The following is a 21,862-nucleotide window of genomic DNA, read 5'->3' on the forward strand; positions in this document are numbered from 1 at the left end:
TTCATCCCAGGAAGGTGCTGCCAGCAGCATTTCCATGGGCAAACGTGGCGGGGTCAGACTCGCAGAGAGCCCGGCTGGCCACTGCACCGACTGCAGTTGGTACACATGAGCCTGAAGGACAGCGTTAGCTTGCACTGACATAGCCATAGTTACCTGTTGTAAACTTTCCTAGTAGTCCCTTTAAATCAGTAGAATTGAAGTCCACGGGCAAGTGGTAGTACTAAGAGCTGGACTGGCGGTTTCGAGCCCTGGGTTCGTGTTGCAGCTCCGTGGCTAGGCTCATCTGCAGATAGGAGACAGTATCAATACAGGGGCTGTTTTTCAGCTTAACTGGGGACATAAAGTAGGGCTGACCTAAAAGATGCTGCAGTGGCAGCATGCATGCTAAAGGCAATTTCAGTCGCAAGTCAAAGAACGGGACATTTTGCTCAGGCCAGAATGGCTATCGTTCTGCAAGGACTTCCCAGAGATGGCAACCAATCAGGCTTAGAACACTTCCCTTACTCCCATAGCTAATTCATGGAAGCCACTGACATTAAAATATGACAAGTGGGAATTCCCCTTATTAAATGAACAAATTATTACTTGAAGCGTTTGTACTCGGAGACATCTTGCGGGAAGCCCAGTCTTGACTGCTGTGGGGGAAAGAACACTAGATTTTCAGACCTAAATAAGTATGTAAATATGCTTACATCTTAAAATAAGTTCATGTAATGTTTCTTGCTAGCTCACCAGTAAGCTGACAGTTGGAACAGCTTGCTGTATAAACTGAAGTGCACAGCATCACACTAACATTTGTATTCTTCATCTGTTCTAGGAAATAGCTTCTGAATTCTTTCCCCCTCTATACGGTATCAGTAAGGCAAAAAACAAACTTCCGAAAAAAAACACAACTTCACCCACATAACTGTTGGTAACTTGAGGGATTTTTCAGTTGCCTTATGCGAGGATGAATAGATCCAACAAGCACATCTATAATACAAAGTAAACTATGATTTTATTGTGAAATTCTCAGATGGAAAATTAAATTGAATATTCTGTCCATTTCATTTTACAATAATCTTACCACTTATTTTTGTACCATGTATTTCAATTGCCTGTTCAGTGAAAATAAAGAAACCTATCATTTTTGGCTTGTTTTTAGTTAAAATTTTATCACTGGATTAAAGATCCCACCGTAAAATGTGTTGCCAACAGCCACATCCCAAGCGCCTAACAATGTTTTGGCTGCTATTTCAACCCCAAGGAAACCATCTCTGACTTTACCACCTCAAAATGCCATCGTTAGCAAAAGATTTTTGTTCCCCACAATAAAAACAAACCTTAGGCTCTTTAACAAAATTTTTCACATGTGCAAAATTCCACTGAAATAAATACATTGTTTTCATTTATCATTCCCACCCTGCATTTGTGTTCTTGGTTAATTTTTAGGGATATGATTCCTAAAATTAGGGCAATCAATAGTAAATTTCCTGCTTTCTACTTTAATGCTTTAACTCTCCTCCAACCTAAATTATACAGTTGTGGAGGATAAGATAGTTGACATCTGACTCAGAGCACTGAAGAAACAGTATCAGCACACAACATTAGTCTGATCACTTGCCAGTTAGGAAAAATGTGCTGCTTTTCACCTCTACCGCAGAAGAATTAACAAAAATGTTGATCGATGAAGCCGTTTCAAATGGTTTTCGAGAAGGATCAGAGATAAGAGACTAGACAGCATACATTCTAAACTTGTTTTCCATATAATTTAGTCTCCCTGAACCACTAAGCCTGGTTAAATCCCTATACAGCACAGAAGCCTCCCTAGGTCATTTACTGGATATATTATCTGAAAAGCATATTGGATGCTGCTCTAAGATAGGTCTACAGTGCCCTGGTTGCACACACAAATGGCTGTTTTGAGTATAATGCAAGGCTCTATTTCCCTTTAACCATAAGAATTAAAACAATACTTATCACCATACAGTTTGATATTACTTCCAATAAGTACAATATTTATTAAACATATCTTCAGTTGTTTTGTTACATAGTGTGCAACAAATTACAATATTCTGCAGCCACAAATTATATGCAGAGTATGAAGAAACTATTAATCAGATAGTGTAATCTTTCCGTTTATAACTCTACAAGGAAAAACTAGCAAATCAGATCTTACATATAACATCTCACTAAACTTTATGCATGGAAAGTGACAGACACTGGTTGTGCTGTTTGATACAAAATGGCTGAACTTCATCTTCAGAAGACTAAACCTGACATCTAAACATGCCAATATAAACATCAAAACAAAATATATTCTAACCAACCACGGGAAACAGTCTGGTATCAGGAAAGCAACAAGGATTACACACATTATTTTATAAACCAGCACACAAAGGTTTAAAACAGTTCTGAAAATGAAGTTAGCTGTCTTGAGTCAAGGGAATAAAAAAAAAGTCAGTATTGACCATTTACAATCTCTGACCTTTGTGGAGACGGTAAGAATCTGTTGTAGTGCAGCTACATACAGTACAATTCAGGCAATTTTGTTTTTTTCACTTGGGTTCAGATTGCAAATTCATTGCTGTGAGAGAAGGGCGGAGGCAAATTTTAGCAGCAACCTCCACCTGACTGCTTGACCGGAGTGCTCTGAATTTTAACATTGGACTTCTCTGCACCACCAGCTGTTGCTCCAGGACCCATTCGCTTTTTAATCTCAGCTGCCATCGTCATGAAAGACTGTTCTACATTCGTTGCATTCTTAGCACTGGTTTCCAAAAATGGAATTCCAAGGGAATCCGCAAATTCCTAAGAGAATAGTAAGGTTTAATTAACACAAAGTTTCTTCCACTTAGTGCATTTCTGTCATCTGAAGCGGGGAGTGAAGGAAGGACTAAGTTTGCTGAATCCGAAAAGACACTACGCGAACTGCCATTATCAGCATATGCTACTGCACGTATTTTATTATTTTTTTAAAGTTTTTATTTACTTTGAGAGAAGGCAAGTGTGGCAGGGGCAGACAGAGGAGGACAAAGAGAATCCCGAGCAGGTTCTGCGCTATCAGTGCAGAGCCTGACACGGGACTCAATTTCACAAAACATGAGATCACGACCTGAGCAGAAATCAAGAGTTGGGTGCTTAACCGACTGAGCCACCAGATAGATGCCTCTCCAGTGCACGTATTTTAAAAGCTGTAAATGGTCGTGGCTGTTGTGGGACTCCATACCCATACATAAATAATTCAAACTGAACACCTTCAAATGCAGTTTGAAAAACCAAACTTGAAACATACCTTTGCTGTTGTGTAGTCTACTACTTTCTTTGTGGTCAGATCGCACTTGTTCCCTACCAACAACTTGTTGACGTTTTCACTGGCATAACGGTCTATTTCCTGCAGCCACTGTTTAACATTATTGAAGGACTCCTAAGAAGACAGACATTTTTAAGAATGATCATACAGTCTGGACACAACTGCTCTAAATAAGCACGTAAAAACAGAAGTGTCTTTCCCGGCCTGAGGAGAAGTAGACAAGTCTAGCTACAAAACAGTAACTAAAGTGCTGGGAAGAAAGTGAAGTGATATATTACAATGACTATACATATATGCATAAGACATTAGAATGTGAAAGCTTAAAGGAGGGAAATACAGTTCACCATTAAACTGCAGTCAGATCTGTTTTGGAATAAACAACTTAAAAGCACCTATAAAATCTTGTGTTTTGACATTTGATCAAATTTTAGTTTATGAACAAGAGAGCCTACCTGAAGTATTAATACTAGAGATGTCAAAAGGTATTATTAAATAAATGAGTCCAAGGTAAAGATGCTTGTTTCCTTTCCCACAAACCTATTTAGGGGAGGGAGATTTTCTTATTTAAGTATTTCATGGTAATGACTAGAGACATTTTTAATTAGCACTTCTTTGTTTTCCTGTTGATACTACTCCCCCAATATTTCTAATGGCATGGACTCTATAAAGTCTATGATTCTAGTTATCTCCTAATTAGCTATGATTTCATAGTTGAGATGAGACTTAACATTTGACGCAAGAAAAACAAATCCTAATTTTCAAAGTTTATTTTTCATACTTTGAGAGAAAAAAAAGACCCTGAAATTTTCTTTTTGATCAAAAGAACAATGATGGCCCTCAGACCACATTATTCACACCTTCTCTACACCCTCCTTCCTACCTTCTTGTAACAACTAATTTTTAGATCCTCATGGTCCTCTTAAAAGAATCGTCCTCTAGCTCATCCTATTTCTGAACCACCTGCAGACACAGAGATCTCTAATCTTGCTTTTGGCAACTCTGAGAGGTCTAAATTACTAGCAAATTGCTGCTAAGTAATTAGTAATTGCTAAAACCAAGAACACAGTATACACCAAACAATCCACAGCTCCCTATGAACTCTTGTCAAAATGATCAGTTATTAGTCCATAATAAATATAAACAGAGTCCCTTGCAAGCAAATGTAAAACCAATTACTAAGTTTTCTATTTGCTAAAGGAAAATACAAAATTTTGGTCAATTTATTAGTATAACAGAGGGGAGAAAAGTAACAATATACCTGTTGTTCTTTTTTAAAGTACTGCTTTAAAATAAGTATTTTTTAATGTTTATTTTATTTTTGAGAGAGGGAAAGAGTGGGGGGAAGGGGCGACAGAAGATCCAAAGCAGGCTGCATACTGACAGCTGAGAGAGCCTGATGTGGGGCTCGAGCTCATGAACTGTGAGATTATGATCTGAGCTAAAGTCAGACACTCAACCAACCGAGCTACCCAGGTGCCTCTAAAATAAATGTTTTTTATGTGACTCATTTATTTGGGAGTGGACAAAGTATTCTGCGCTATAAATAATACTGATGCCAAATACACAAAGTAAAAGAATCTGGTATTTATCCAATAGTAACCTCCTACTTTGTCACTGTAACACGACTTCCTCCTGGAACTTACCTGATCTGTCACATCATACACAACTATGATGCCATGGGCTCCTCTGTAATAACTGGAGGTGATTGTTCGAAATCTTTCTTGGCCTGCCGTGTCCCACTATTATAAAACAATCAAGAAATCCAAACAGTTCCATTAAATAAGAGGTGGGGAAAGGGCAGGAAGGAGAACAGTTTCGTTTATGCAGCTTTGGAGATTATCAAGATTTGACATGGGAACGTTAACCCTCAATGCTCACACTACTAGATTGCACGGTAATTGCCAAATACCTGAAGGTTCAGGATGAAAAGGTTGTGCCAATACTTCAGCTTGTGGTAATGCTCCCGATGAGTTCTTTGAGTCACAGACTATGTCATTCTCTTGATATTCCTTCCTACAGCCTTAGCACTGTGCAAGGCATTTAGTATGAAGGCAGACAGGTTGACCTGATTAGGAAAGCTAGTAGCCTAACACCTCTTGAACAGTATACTCTCACAAATAAGACAAAATCACTTGTTAGGACATTTTACCTTCATGGAAAAGCACTGAAAGGACCTAATTCAGATAACTACTAGTCACGATAGCACTTTAACCATCTCAGGAAGATACTATCTCAGTCCTGGGAAAAACAATGTAAAGAAGATGATTCTAAATACTTTTAGAAAACTCATTTTAAGAGCCATTTGCCACACTTCAACCATATAGGCTCAAACAATGAAAACAAATGCTTATGTTGTTACATTAAGATTCTGGGTTTAAAAGACTAATTGTTAAAAATATCAAGAGGCAAACTCAATGGTTAGATTTTAAAAGCCTTGGTTTTAAGAAAAACAGTAAGTTTGTTTGAATTGCTCCTAGTCAATGACATCTTCTTAAAATATGTGTGTAATCAGAATAGCTACCTACCCCACTAAAAGCACCTGGTAAAAATAACACCTTGACTGATGGGGAAATAGCAAAATGGGAATTGTTACCATTGAAAACAAAAACCAAAAACGGGCTTGATGCCTAAAGCAAGTGGAGATTAACATGCAACAGCCTTTAAATTAAGGGAGGGAACTGTAAAGTTTTGGATCATATAGCTCATGAGTTTTACACTGATCTCCATTAGTGTCTTAAATGGCAAAACTAAAGGTTCAGGAGCACTCAGTGAAATCACTTCCTTTTTTTAAGAGCCAGCCCAAACAGGGCTGTTGAAAACAAGTTACAATTTTGGGGAAATGTGAACACAGCTCGGATATTAAGAGAATATTATGGCAGTAGTGTCAATTTTGTTAGATGTGAAAGTGGTGAAAATAGTAAAACAGAGATGCATACTCAAGTATTTTTGGAGTAAAATATGATGTCTGTAATTTACTTTAGCATGCTCCAGTAAGAAAAAGAAAGAAAAAAAAAAAAAGATGTTAAAACTGTTAATCTAAGGCAAACCAAAAAAAGTCACCACAGCTTCATTACCTTTTTTGTCCAAAGTACTAAGCTGGAGCGTGCAGAAGACTATGTAGATATGCTGTGTAAGTAAGGAGGCTCAAAGTCTTTCAGGATATCCATGGAGAAACAAGAACTTTGGAGTCACACCAACCTGACCTCCAATCTAGGTTCCTGGTTATTTAACACTAGGGAAAGTCACTTAACAGTTTCCTCATCTACAGATCACCTTATAGAACTGCTAAAAGGTTTAAATGAACTGATGTTTATAAACTGCCTAGCCTGACTATAGAAGCTGCTCAACAAAATCTTAGCTCCCTTTTCCACCAGCCCTTTCACTAACATAGCAAAGTTAGACAAGAAAAGGAAGAAATTGTTTCTGAATAAATGCTAACAAATAACTGTGACTGGTGAAGCAATGACGTCCAAAGAGTAAAATTTCTGCTCTCCTTGCCACTCTGAAAACTCCTGAGTTTTCATCCTAACAGTACCTACCGTCCTCTCTAATTGATCACCCTTAGTATATAATTCTCATAACCCCTCATAATCACAGGGTAACTGATTTTTCCATGTTTGTCTCTCCCACTGAAATGGAATCTCCTCCTATGGAGCTCTGTTTCCTTCATCTCTGTAACCTCGTATCTATTTTTGAATGGATTAATTATGAGGAAAGGGCAGGAGTCCTGAAGTGCAGGAGAGGGGGGAAAAAAATTCAGAGTCCAAATCAAAAGAAAACTTAGCCCATGTAGCCCACACTGGCTAGACTCTTATCTCATATTTGATTTTAGGAATCATACCTTAATAAAAGGCACTTCTATCATGCAAGAGTGATCCAAATTGTGAAAGGTTCTGGAAGCATGCTTCCAGAAAGGAATGACTGACTTCAGAGGTAGAAGGTTGTGATAAGACCAATCTAAAGAGCGCAGGTTGCCAACAGAAAACAAATTAATCGTGTTTAGGCAGCTCCAAAAGGCAGAGGAGTAAGAGAAATTAAAGGAAATTGGCTTTAGCTCAACATAAAGAAACAATCAGAAGTTATTTATAAACAGAACTAGCTGCTTCCCAGAAGTGTTCAAAAAAAAAGGGCACCAGAGAGCAAAAGGAAATTCCTACTGAAGATGAAAGGAAGACTGAATGACCTGTAAGATGCCTTCTAGCCCAGTAAAATCATAATAAATGAATGTTTCACAAATAGATATTCAAAGCTTACCGAGACCAGTGATCATACATGACATAATCATTTCACACCAGTAATTAAAGGCTTGAGTACTTCTTTTTTGAAACAGTCTTTGTGCTACCAAGTATAAAGTCGGCACTCCACATACAATGGGAAAAATCAATATAGAAGGTAATCTGTTCACTGGTTGAAAGTATTTAAAGCTATTGCTATCAAAGGCAGATAAGAAAAGGGAGCAACTAAAAAAACAAGAAGGAATCAAACATCCATTTATTTGGGTATGTCACATCACCAGTAACATTTACATAATGCCCTTCACAAAGGCCTTTCGCACACATTATTGTATCCACATACACAGAGCTACTGGGTCTGGTTCTCACAACTACCTTACGAGTTAGTAAATCAAGTATCATCATGGTCATAGAAGAGGGAAGTCCCAGTTTGAAAAAGGTTGAAGTGAGTTAAATACACGACTGACTAGTAAATACCAGAACGAAGACAATAAATCCAAGTTTTCTTTCTGACTCCAAATCCAGAAAACCAGCAGTCACTGGTTTTCTACACCAACACCAAAAGATACTCAGAAATTAACGTTTTTAAAGACCACTGATGTGTACACTGGCAGTACCCAGACCCATACAAAGCTGATATAACTGAACTACCACAACTGCCTACTTTTAATTCGGGGTTGGGGATGGAAGGATGGATAAGCGGACTAGGATGCCACAAGGGCACCAAATACTGAAAAAAGGGAGCAGTGAGTCACTCGGTTCTGCCAGTAACTGTGGGCAAGTCATTAAATCCCTTGGCGTTAATTTTCTGAGCTATGAAACATGTTAGAAAAGCTAAGTTCCTTTCCAATAAAATTGTTTCTACAGAGTTGGTACATATAAACTAATAAATACAAAAGAACTAAATAAAACTCATCTAAGCCACATATGAAGACCCTCTCCTACGTTTCTTTTAATGTTCCACAGTATTCAGCACGGTAAGGCATCAGAAAATACTCAAACTACTTTCACTATTAGGACAAGGTAAACTTCAACTTAGACCCCCCTTCCTTCCGCCCCCTGATAAAAACACAAGAAAAAGAACTAGGACCAAGTCTGACTTAAAACTTATTTCTCTGCTTTATGAACAGAAAATTCAATTAGGAAGGTAATCTTAGAGAAAACGTTTTTAACCTAAACAATTCTGATTCTCCCACTCTACCACAGGTACATGAGATTCTGAAGATCATAACAAATACATTCTAAATTTACCAAAATAATTTCCAAAACAAATTCTAGTCTAAAAATGACTTACTATTTGAAGCTTGATTGTTTTCCCATCTAACTCTATAGTTCTTATTTTGAAATCCACACCAATTGTGCTGATGTAGCTTTCTGTATATGTATCATCCTAAAGGGAAAAAAAGTTAATAAAATTAATGTTCAATAAAGTAAATAAGAAAATACAATTTCAACTTTTATCTATAAAGTTGATAAAGTTTATAAAGCATAACATGTTGAGAACAGCTACTCCATCCCAATACTCAGTTTGCGTTCTGATTACAATGCACTATTTAATAGTTTCTTCTTGGGATTTTCTTAGTAGCTGTTCTTTAATTTTATCAAACATCTGTTTGCAAATTCTTTACATACATCATATAGAAAAAGGTTTCATATTTTTAATGATTACAAGTGATTTTTCTAGTTGTTAATCAGCAGAACACTCATTCCCCTCCATGACCCTCCATCCAATATATTCGCCACAAAGGAAGGAGGTCCTTCTCTTCTTCCATTTTTGTAGAAGTCAATTTTATTTCCTAGTTATGACTTTTAAAAGCTTGTGCAACCATCACCGTTATTTAATTGCGGAACATTTTTATCACCCCAAGAGGAAACCCTGTCCCAGTAAGCAGTCACTCTTCATTTCCTCCTCTCCCCCAGACCCCAGAAACCACTACTAAACCACTTTATGTCCCTGTGGCTTTGTGTATTCTGGACATTCATGTGAGTGGAATCATGTATATGTGGCTTTTTATGTCTAGCTTCCTTCACTCAGGATAAAGTTTTCAAGGTTCATTCATGTTCTAGCATGTACCAGTACTTTATTCCTTTCTATGGCTGAGCATAGTTCATTGTATGGATATAAGCCATTTTGTCATCCATCGATCAGTTGATGGACATTTGGGTTGTTTCCACATTTTGGCTATTACGAATAATGTTGCTTTATGAACACCTATGCACAAGTTTTTGCGTGAACAATGTTTAACTCAATAAACTTTTAAAATTAACACCTATTTTTCTCAAGTATCTGCCATGACATTTTATTTAGAATGGAAACAAAACTTTTTTTTTTCTCTTTAACTGAAAATGTTTGTGAAAAGATATGTGAAAGGAGAGATCAAGCTATCACCACCTAAACCCACTGAAGAATCTTAGCAAGCACAAGGTAACTCCTCTGAAGTATTCTGCCAACAAAGATGGGCCTAAATCTATTAAGAGCAGCCCTGTCAAACAGAACTTTCTTTGATGATGGAAAGGTTCTACAAACTGCTAGTCAATACAGTTACCACTAAGCTAATGGAGAACAAGGAACTGAATTGTAAATTTTATGCATATTTAATTAATTTAAATTCAAGTGACTACATGGGGCTCATAGCTACCATAAAAACAGCATGGTTCTGGGGCTTCCAATTACTGTAACAAGAAGGATAAAGGAACAAGTTTTAAGACACCACAAAAAAGCAAAGTGACAAATCTAAAATGTTGGAAAATCTATGTGACAACTACCCAGGTTCTGCAAAAAGTAAAAGACATAAATAAAAAAGGAGGTTGGAACAACTTAGATGAAGCAGCAAACGACCAAATGGAATGTATAGAACATGCTTGAATCCGGATTCAAACCAACTGTGACACCACATTTCTGAGACAATCTGGGATATTTATTCATTTTGTAAGCTCACAATGGCAGTGTTACTTTATAAAATGTCCAGTTTTTCATTAAGATTTTATTTTTAAGTAATTTCCACACCCAATGTGGGGCTCCAACTCACAACCCCGAGATCAAGAGTTGCATGCTCCACCAAGGTGAGCCAGCCAGGTGCCCCGCAAAATGTCCAGTTTTTAGACATGCACGGTTTGTGAGATCAAGCCCTACATCAGGCTCACACTGACAATATGGAGCCTCCTTGGGATTCTCTCTTCCCTCTCTCTGCCCCTCCCCAGCTCGTGCACACTCTCTCAAAATGAACAAACGTTTTAAAAATCTTATTTGTTTTTAATTGATTGTCTAATAAACATCAGATACTGCAGAAAGTGGACAGAGAACAAAATGAGCGCAATGAACATTCACTTAGCACTCCTACATGATAGATGCTTTGTTGGAAATACTTACGAATGCTTTGTTAGAATTCTTATAAATCCCTACATGTGCCTTATTTGCATGCCTCTGAGCCACTGCACATGTTCTTCCTTCTGTCCAAATTTTCAACATCTCTCTCTGCATACCTCCTAATCCCCAGTCCCCGGGTCACAATTTTTATTCGTTCTTCAATTCTGAGCTCAGGCAATACTGACTGCCAAAACATTCCTCAACTTCCTTGGCCAATTCTTAGAGTTTCTTCCCTCTGTGCTCCCATAGCTTATTATACATTTTTTTTTAAGTTTATTTGGAGAGTGAGCGAGTGTGCAAGAGCAGGGGAGGGGCAGAGAGAGAATCCCAAGCAGGCTCCGCACTGTCAGTGCAGAGCCCGATGCAGAGCTCAAACTCACAAACTGCAGAGACCATGACCTGAGCCGAAATCAAGAATCAGATACTTAACCAACTGAGCCGCCCAGGTGTCCCTGTACATTTCTTTTATTATACGTTTTGCAGCTCATCTGTATTCTAGGGGCCCAGGAATCAGTATTCTCTTAAATGCTTAAATGCTACCATGTAGGTGGGTAGTACTGAAACCCATGGCTTAGATCAACAGGCATCCCAGAGAGGATTTTCTTTGAAACAGACACCTCAGGCTATAACCATTTTCATCAAGAGATGCCAGATTCTTCCCACATACCCAGGATTGCTGATTTACTATTATGGATGATTCCTGATTTTAATATTTGCCAATTTAATAAAAAGTACTACCTAATTTTAAAGTCTTTACAAATAAAATTGAACTTTTGTCAATTTTTATTTCTTCTTTTGTGAACTGCTCACTCATGTTATTTGCCCATATTCCCATTATGACAAATATCCTTTTCATACTAATATGTACATTTGCTTTATATATTGAGAATATCCCCTCATGTGTATTTTTTTGCTAGTATCACTGGTTTTTTAACACTTTTAAGTGCTTGATATTAATTTTAATGCAATCAAATTAATAATCTTTTCTTTCCTGATTTGTTTCCATATTAGGAAATATTTTCACACAAGCTAAAGAGCCACCTATGTTCTATTCTAGTAGTTCCTTAGAATAAAACATAGGTGGCTCTTTAGCTTGGTTCCTTGGTTTCATTAACTGTTTTATATGTATATACACATATACATATATACATATATATATAACATATATTTTAAGTGGTATTAATACTGTCAATCAGAAAAGTCAAGTATGACATGCTGTCAAGTTCACAGTGAATTTCAACTTTTCTAAACTTCTAATTTTCCCCTGAAAGCTTAAATTTCCTTACATACAGCAAATGCTATCAGTTATTTTCCTTGAAATGACAGTCTCAGTACATTGGAGAAAATGTCTGCCCAATACCACCAAATTCTACATAACTACAGTTTGTCAGCTGTTCTTTCAAATAAGAAACAAGTGAAAAGAAAAAGAAAAAAGGAGCTAGTTCAGCTCACAACTCAAACAACTATACAAGCGTTTTTATTTTCCTCAAGACAACCAACATACTTCAGTCTGCAGTTCAAGTGCTTTATATTTCTCCTCATTTTTTCACACAGAATATTTAAAAAAGAATACTCAAGGGTCAAGACTTTTAAAAATTAATCATTTTCACTGTTTTCATCAAAGACACTCTTAAGTGAAAATCACCCCCTGACCCCCCTGCCGCCCCGCCATCCCATGAGTAAATACAAGTAAATACTTTGACTAGAGTACAGTTTGGCACTTAGCACTGCCTTGATGTGGTGCTAAGGCACCAGAGGTTTAACCCACCACTGCATTTGCATCATCAGAGCAAATGTCAACACGGTGAAAAAGGCAAATGTCTTTTGTCTTAATACTAAGTAAATACTTACTTAGTAAATACTAATGGCTTAGTATTATTAAGATAAAAGTTTTAATCTCATGGACCCTCTGAGAAAGTCTTGATGATCCCCAGGGGTCTTTGGACCGTACTCTGAGAACCAATGACCTAAATAGTGAGAAGGAAAACATGCTAAATTTGAAGGCAGTTGATAAAGACTATGGAAGACTGTGGATTCTATTCAGTAGGTTCAAAGTTACATATCTGTTTGTGAAGTGTAGCATACAGACTATGCCATCGTCAAGAAAAAGAAAAAAGAAAAAAAAAAGTGTACCAGGCCCTGCTCTTTCTTTTATCCTACTAAAATTTTACTTGAAGATTCATTTTTCATCAAGTCACTTAAACACAAGCCAACTATTTGAACTCTACCAAGAGCGTTAGACATTCTAACTTTATAATCACACTTTGCTGAATTTCTTTTAAAATCAAGAGCCTAAGAGTCCAACATATCACTGGGAATGTATACTTGGAGACTTTCAAATATATAAATTCTGGAAGAACTACTTTATTCTGAATAAAATTGTTTAATCTTTTGACTACCTAGAAAACACAGCATAAACTTCTTTAAAGGCATTTCAATTTCAACTTACTGCAAACCTAAGGAGGAGGCAAGACTTTCCAACCCCAGAGTCGCCAATCAGAAGTAACTTGAATAAATAATCACTGCAAAAAAAAAAAAGAAAATCACATTAATAAAATGCATACCGCACTGTAGGCTCTACAACCAAAATATAAGCCAAGAATAATAGCTCACTTGAGGACTCCTGAAAAGCCCGTGAATGGCTTCAGAAGCCAAAACTGCAACCAAAAGCAAAAGCCCTTTTCATGAATCACTGAATAGGACACAATTCTATAAAAGTAAGACAGGCAATGCCACCCGTGATCTCTATCAGTGAACTTCTACTTCCAAGGAAAGAATGAAAGGAAATATAATTTCCTTTATTTATGAAACATAAATCTCTCCTTCAAATTCCAAGATCAGATCATTATTTCTTAGCAATCCTCCAAAGAAGGGGTTTTTATGTTCCTTTCCTAACATCCGCCTGGAATTCTACCCTTAAAAAAAAAAAAAGAGAATCATTTAACTTCTGAAACCTGTATTAAAAATATTTTAGACTAGAGACACCTGGGTGGCTCAACTGGTTAGGCATCTGACTCCTGGTTTTGGCTCAGGCCATGATCTCATGGTTTGTGAGTTCGAGCCCCACTTCAGGCTCTGCACTATCAGTGCTTGGGAGTCTCCCTCTCCTTCTCTCTGCCCCTCCCCTGCTCTCTCTCAAAATAAATAAATAAACTTTAAAAAAATAAAAGTATTTTAGATGAGACTGGTAAAATCAAATGCTGCTTCTGTCAACACACTTTACCAACATTCTAAGTTTGATATTTAAAGCATTCTTCAGAAAATGCTGAAAGCTAGGTTCTATTTATATGAAACTGACAGGACTAACTAAAAAACCAGCCCCAGGGATTCCTTCACGGAGCAGGATTCCTTCCTGGACCAGATGGCCTCCATACTGCCCAGTCCCTCATATCTCCTTTCTAACTCGGACTACTTCTGTGTTCCTTTAAGAATTACAAAAAAAAAAAAAAAATCCAGAATTTGTAGATTTTTTTAAAGAAAATCTATGCATAATTTTCAGTTTTGTCCTTTGTGATTTTAAAAGATGATACTTACAAAGGGAAACAAAAGCAAAAATGAACTATTGGGACCTCATCAAAATAAAACCTTCTGCACAGCGAAGGAAACAATCAGCAAAACTAAAAGGCAACCGACAGAATGGGAAGATATTTGCAAACGATGTATCAGATAAAGGGTCAGTATCCAAAATCTACAAAGAACTTCTCAAACTCAACACCCAAAAAGCAAATAATCCAGTGAAGAAATGGGCAAAAGACATGAATAGACACTTCTCCAAAGAAGACATCCAGATGGCCAACTGACACATGAAAAACTGCTCAACATCACTCATCATCAGGGAAATACAAATCAAAAACACAATGAGATACCACCTCACACCTGTCAGAATGGCTAACATTAACAACTCAGGCAACAACAGATGTTGGCGAGGATGTGGAGAAAGAGGATCTCTTTTGCACTGCTGGTGGCAATGCAAACTGGTGCGGCCACTCTGGAAAACAGTATGGAGGTTCCTCAAAAAATTAAAAATAGAACTACCCTATGACCCAGCAATTGCACTACTAGGTATTTATCCAAAAGATACAGAAGTGCTGTTTCGAAGGGGCACACACACCCCAATGTTTATAGCAGCACTATCAACGATAGCCAAAGTATGGAAAGATCCCAAATGTCCATCGATGGATGAATGGATAAAGAGGTGGTGTATGTATGGTGGTATGTATATATATAATACACAATGGAGTATTACTGGGCAATCAATAAGAATGAAATCTTGCCATTTGCAACTACGTGGATGGAACGAGAGGGTATTATGCTAAGCGAAATCAGTCAGTCAAAGAAAGACAAATATCATATGACTGCACTCATTTGAGGACTTTAAGAAACAAAACAGATGAACACAAGGGAAAGGAAGCAAAAATAATATAAAAACAGGGAGGGGGACAAAACATAAGAGACTCTTAAATATGGAGAACAAATGGTTACTAGAAGGGCTGTTGGAGGGGGATGGGCTAAACGGGTAAGGGGCATTAAGAAATCTACTCCCGAAATCATTGTCGCGCTATATGCTAACATGGATGTAAATTTAAAAAATAAAATTTTAAAAAATGATACACTTAAAGTGAAACCCAAATATCACAATTTAAATTTAGATTACAATTATTTAAATGTAAGCAATATGTAAAACGTTCAGAAATGATTATCTCTGTAGATATCCATCAACTGCTACCTAGGTTTACACAGTGATTATGTATTACCTAAAATGTTTTTCTAGTTTTACCAAGTTATCATAGTACACTTATTGTCCCTAATTATATCTGAAAAAAAAAAATTAAAAAAAATCCAAAGTGCCCTACTCAGCAACAAAATAAAATTCATAGAAGGAAACAAGAAGCTCTTAAGTCATAAAGGGGATTTAAGCACAGGATGAACTAATAAATAATTAACATCCTTTCCAGTTTGAGATCCTAAAGAAAAAAGGAGGGGAAGGGAATAATGACTGTAAAATTTACCCATAATAAATAATACTGAACTGACGTTAGTACTACTGACATCCTGCTTAGACCAAATAAAATTTTTTTAAGTTTATTTATTTTTAGAGAGAGAGAGACAGAGCATGCGCACATGCGTGCACAAGCAGGGGACGGGCAGAGAGAGAGAGAGAGAGAGAGAGAGAGAGAGAGAGAGAGAGAATGAGAATGAATGAATCACAAACAGGCTCCGCACAGTCAATGCAGAGCCCAACATGGGGCTCAAAACCACAAACTGCAAGATCATGCATGACCTGAGCTGAAATCAAGAGTCGGATGCTTAACTGACGGAGCCACCCAGGCGCCCAAGACCAAATAAATTCTTAAGAATGATGAACATTAGCAATGAGTACATGTTAACAATTTACATTGCAGTTAGCAAGAATAATCACACCACTGATACTACTTTACTTAGCTTTTAACAGAAATTTAGACACAACAAATGCCCTGAAATCACCAATCTCCCAGAGCACAGTGCCAGGCATCCAGTGAACACTCAATTAACACCCCCTGAATCAGCTGTATTGGACCCTGTTACAATAAAAGACAGCACTGGGCCACAAATGTTGCCTGAATACTGTTCACTACCTTAAAGATCAACCTTCTCTATTTCAGCATAAACATAAGGCTGGAAAAAAACAAGAATGCTTCCTAAGTGTGTTACAAATTACATTATGGTTAAAAGAAATTAACAGTTAATTTTCTAAAAATCAACTTTTTCAATTATCACATTCTTTTTAACTTTTACAGTGTTATTTTAAAACAGTTAATTTATGAGTTTCTGATAATTTACAGTTCACAGCTATTATAAATAATATGAACAGTTGAGCACTCTTCTCTGCAATGAGCTAATCACTGGAAAAAGTAAAAACTTTTTCCAGTTTTACTAACATGACAAGAGACTTGGAGGAGAATGGCAAACAAAATCAAACTCACAAACTTCTTCCTCTTACTGAATACACATACCTGGAGAGTGCGATCAATAGCACGTTACTTGCATTGGAACACTTAAAATTACCTACTACTGTAGTAGCTTATTTCTAAATTATTAATATACCAAATGTTCAAGAGAATTCAGAGATTCGAGACTGCTTAAAGATATTTCTCTAACTATAATTTACAAAACAGAACACAGTAAAAATGATGACAAAAACACAAAAATCTATAACTAGAAAGCACGAGGTGACAATTCTGGTATAGAGTCAAGAACAGTTTAGCAAATGTGTTTTCATTTATTCCCCAAGAATTTGGATTTTCAGTTTACAATATAATTTTGACCAGAGTGCAAAAAAAATAGATTATTCTAGTTCAGAAATCTATAGAGTTACAAAATCACCACATTCTTCTAAATTAGATTCTCTAATTTCAGTTCAGGTCATGACCTCATGGTCCTGAGATCAAGTCCCTCTGGTTCCTGGTTGGCTCCACATTGGGCGTGGGACCCTGCTTAAGATTCTCTCTCTCCCTTTGCCCCTCCCCTGCTCAGACACTCACTCTCACTCTCTCTCTCAAAAAAAAGAAAATCCATTTCCTTAATTCCCTTCATTTCACAGACATACCTGTGAGTATGAAGATAAACTAACTTACTCATCTGTATATCCAAAAATCTGGCATTGTACCTTTTACAAAGCATGTGCTAAGAGACCAGAGAACATTTTAAATTTGCATTTTTAATCAGGTCTCTTTTGTTGTGAGACACAACTAAAGAAGATCTATGGCCATCCTTGATTAACATTTTGGCAAAATCCTAGGGGTAAAAAATGGATGGGGACACGGCATGTTAAAAGGACACAGGAACCAACAGAAAGTTCTCTCACTGGCCAAGGAAGAATAACCTGAACCACAAAATAAACCATGTATTGGGTTATAGGCCAATGAATAAAATAAACAACCATGAGTTCATACTGGTATCAATTATTAAATAAATAACTGGGAGATCAATCTTCCTTATAGGAGTCCAAATAATACATGTAGAAGGAATAAGAGAAGTAGAAAATCATCAATAGATCACCACAGTAATAACTGCTGCAGGCAAAATCCAACAATGAATTCTAAAATTTGGGGGTGAAACTTTAAGGAGAAACAGGATATATACATGGCCTCAAAGTATGTCCCCTCAAATATTTATTACTGTGGTGGCTTTAACTTTGCCCACAAATTCTTCGAATACTCCTCCATCTAGAAGATGGACTTAATTCCCTTCTGTTGAGTGTGCGCTCTTCAAGACTGCTTTCTAAGAGTATGGAAAGGGAAATATAGTAACTTCACAATGGAGGAACCAGACAGACACCACCTTAACTGATTAAGGTGAATATCATCAGTAAGAAGTCACGCTGATTTCATGTACCTTCTGATACAATGTGATGAGTAGAGTACTCCGCCTCTAAGGTATCTTCTCAAAGTCCATAACCCCAGTTTAATCATGAGAAAACATCAGACAAATTAAAACTGAAGGACATTCTACAAAATATCTAATAGCACTCTTCGAAAGTGTGAAGATCATGAAAAACAGGAGACTGAGAAAAACACAGACTGAAGAAGGCTAACATGTATAACAAGTAAATACAACATGGTATCCTGGACTGGATTCTATAATAGAAAATGGACATTAAGAGAAAAACTGGAGAAACTACAATAAAAGTCGGTAGTTTAGTTAATAATGTACCAATGTTAATTTCTTTTTTTTTATAATTTTTTTAACTTTTATTTATTTTTGAGACAGAGAGAGACAGAACATGAACGGGGGAGGGTCAGAGAGAGAGGGAGACACAGAATCCAAAGCAGGCTCCAGGCTCTGAGCTGTTGGCTCCAGGCTCTGAGCTGTTAGCACAGAGGCCGACGCGGGGCTCGAACTCATGGACCACAAGATCATGACCTGAGCCAAAGTCAGAAGCTCAACCGACTGAGCCACCCAGGTGCCCCCAATGTTAATTTCTTAATTTTGATAAATGTACTTTGGTATGCAAGATGTTAATATTAGGGGAGGCTAAGTGAAGGATATACAGGAATCCTCTGTACTATTCTTACAACTCTTCTATAAATATATTTCAAAACAAAAAGATTTTTAAAAAACCACAAAGTAGGGGCGCTTGGATGGCTCAGTTGGTTAAGCGTCCGGCTTCAGCTCAGATTATGATCTCAGTTTGTGAGTTCAAGGCCCACACTGGGCTCTGCTGTCAACACAAAGCCCACTTCAGATACTCCGTCTCCCCTCTCTGCCCCTCCCCTGTGCGCGCTCTCTTTCTCTCTCTCTCTCTCTCTCAAAAATAAACATTAAAAAATAACATAATAAAAAAATAAAAACAGGATAAATACAAAGATGGAAGGAGTAAAATATTTTTTGAAAAAACACTAAGCATGAGGACATTAGTGAAATGGGCACAGAATAACAATCTCTTTGAAAAGCTATCTCCTGGGGCACCTGGGTGGCTCAGTCGATCATGCATCCAACTTTAGCTCAGGTCATGATCTCACGGTTTGTGCGGCTGGTTTGTGGGTTTGAGCCCCGTGTCAGGCTCTCTGCTGACAGCTTGGGGCCTGGAGCCTGCTTCAGATTCTGTTTCTCCCCCTCTCTCTGTTTCTCCTGTGGTCACACTCTGTCTCTCTCTCTCTCTCTCAAAAATAAACATTTAAAAAAAATTTTTTTAAGAAAAAGAAAAGCTAGCTGTTATTTTTTAAACATAAGAGAGACATATTTTGTGTTTTCTCAAGTTAAATCAACAAATCAGAAATCTTGCTGGAATCTACAAAATAAAGACTTAAAAGCTGCTTTTGAGGCACAAGTATTAGAGAAAACTCTTGAACTGCTTGAACTTATATTAACATGAGCAAAGATTACATTTTAATTTAAACAGGAGTAATTCAGTGAGAAAGCAAAGACAGTTAAGGTAGACTGACAGATTAAGGCTGGATAGAAAGAGACAGATTCAGGGAAATAAACAGCCTTTTTAACAAATGGGTGGTGGGGCATCAAAGATAACGGTGATTGAAAAAAAAAATTCTTTCACTATCTCCTGTAAGTCAATTCATGGTCTACTTCAGCAATATTGGAAATTCTCTATTTCCATTATTTATGATCTGAATATAATCTTGATACCTCTGCCATTTTTGCATGCAAGCACTAACAGATAATTTTCTGTATTTTTAAAAAAGTCTCTATCGTGAGAACATGATTATACTTTAAACAAGTTACAAACTTTGGTTCAAAATTCTACTTAGGTAAAGTGGTTTCCTTCTCATGAAGTTACCACACTGTACATAAAATGCGTAGTAAGGGATGAATCCACTTATGTCTGAATCTAAAATGCCACTGGGAGGGGTGCCTGGGTGGCTCAGCTGGTTAAGCTTATGTCATGATCTTGCCATTCCCAAGTTCCAGCCCCGAGTCAGGCTCTGTGCTGACAGCTCAAAGCCCAGAGCCTGCTTCAGTTTCGGTGTCTCCCTCTCTCTCTGCCCCACCCCCACTCATGCTCTCTCTGTCTCTGAAAAATAAATAAACATTAATAATAAAAATAAAATAAAATAAAATGCTACTGGGAATTCTAAAACCTGTAGAGACTGTTTATGTGAAACACTTGTGAAAAGATTACATTTTGTTTAGTATAATTCATTTCCCACTTTTGTTTTTAAAAAATGTTCACATACATAAAAGATTTGGGAGAAAATGGACACTTCTAAATTTTAGGATTACAACTGATATCTTCTTTACTTTTTTCACAGTCTGCAATAAATACATATTACTCTTGGGGCGCCTGGGTGGCGCAGTCGGTTAACCGTCCGACTTCAGCCAGGTCACGATCTCGCGGTCCGTGAGTTCGAGCCCCGCATCAGGCTCTGGGCTGATGGCTCGGAGCCTGGAGCCTGTTTCCAATTCTGTGTCTCCCTCTCTCTCTCTGCCCCTCCCCCATTCATGCTCTGTCTCTCTCTGTCCCAAAAATAAATAAAAAACGTTGAAAAAAAAAAATTAAAAAAAAAAAATACATATTACTCTTATAACAAAAAACAAATTATTTGAGAGGAAGAAAAGTTTTAACCAGAGGTTTTTTCCAAAGACTTAACACCTCTGCAAGTTCATCCAGCATTACTACCATAACATAAATGATTTCTAAATAGGTAGAGCAGAGTCAAGATAGCACTGGCACATTCCCAATATAGCCACAAGTATATGAAGTCAATTTTTTGGATTAAATAAGAATAAACATTTTTCTTGTATGAAATAAAATTTAGATTACCAAACACAGGTCATATGTAAGAGAAAGCTGACTGACATTAACACAACTTTCAATATTCCACCCTCTGGAAACATACCAAGGAAGAAAAGACAAAAGCAAAACAATTGGCTATAATATAAAGTCGTTTTTATCCACACAGTACTCCCAAAATACAAACTTCATGTCACCTATATCTTAGAAAAGGCCTACTATTTTTAAAAGTTAAGTGGAAAGTAAATGTGTTTTTCATCCAGAGCAAATTCCCTTGCATGAAAGGAATGTTATTCTACCTTTTTTTATAAATGTCATACTTGAAAATAACCTAAGCTCACATAAAAAATTTAAAACAAAATTAGGACTATGATATTATGACACAGTGGCCAAATTTTAATTCACTATTAAACTATACACTGTTCTATTAGACTCTAGGGTAAGGAATGATTAATAAAAACTTGGGCTGCAGTTAACTGTGTCTGACATCAACTTTTCTTCTTCACTTTTTTTTTTTTAATGTTTTATTTTTGAGAGAGAGCGCGCGCGCGCACACGCACGCTTGAGCAGGGAAGGGGGAGGACAGAATCTGAAGCAGGCTCTGTGCTGACAGCAGAGAGCTCCATGTGGGACTAGAACCCAAGAACTGTGAGATCATGACCTGAGCCGAAGTCGGACGTTGAACAAACTGAACCACCCAGGTGCTCCCCTTCACTCATTTTAAGTATGCTCCACAGAAAACA

The 21,862-nt window shown here is 37.2% G+C and overlaps 1 protein-coding gene across 3 annotated transcripts in view; it reads right to left on the bottom strand.

Annotated features, from left to right (window-relative positions):
• The window catches only part of RAB1A (RAB1A, member RAS oncogene family), a 38,220-nt gene that overhangs the window by 6,385 nt on the left and 9,973 nt on the right, over positions 1-21,862 (bottom strand). The window contains exons 2-8 of one of the 3 annotated variants that reach the window (XR_006200717.1): positions 13,341-13,413; positions 8,819-8,914; positions 4,936-5,031; positions 3,275-3,406; positions 2,468-2,790; positions 586-635; positions 154-283 (exon numbers count right to left, since the gene is read on the bottom strand). Coding sequence is in view for 1 of the 3 variants with exons in the window: in XM_042932472.1 (XP_042788406.1) it covers positions 2,593-2,790; positions 3,275-3,406; positions 4,936-5,031; positions 8,819-8,914; positions 13,341-13,413 (595 nt within the window). In the remaining 2 variants the exon portion in view is untranslated. Of the gene's footprint in view, positions 1-153; positions 284-585; positions 636-1,976; positions 2,791-3,274; positions 3,407-4,935; positions 5,032-8,818; positions 8,915-13,340; positions 13,414-21,862 lie in introns of those variants that run through there. The other 2 variants (XR_006200718.1, XM_042932472.1) reach the window with 2 other exon arrangements.

The sequence above is a fragment of the Panthera leo genome, chromosome A3 (assembly GCF_018350215.1).
Source record: "Panthera leo isolate Ple1 chromosome A3, P.leo_Ple1_pat1.1, whole genome shotgun sequence".
Lineage (NCBI taxonomy): Eukaryota > Metazoa > Chordata > Mammalia > Carnivora > Felidae > Panthera > Panthera leo.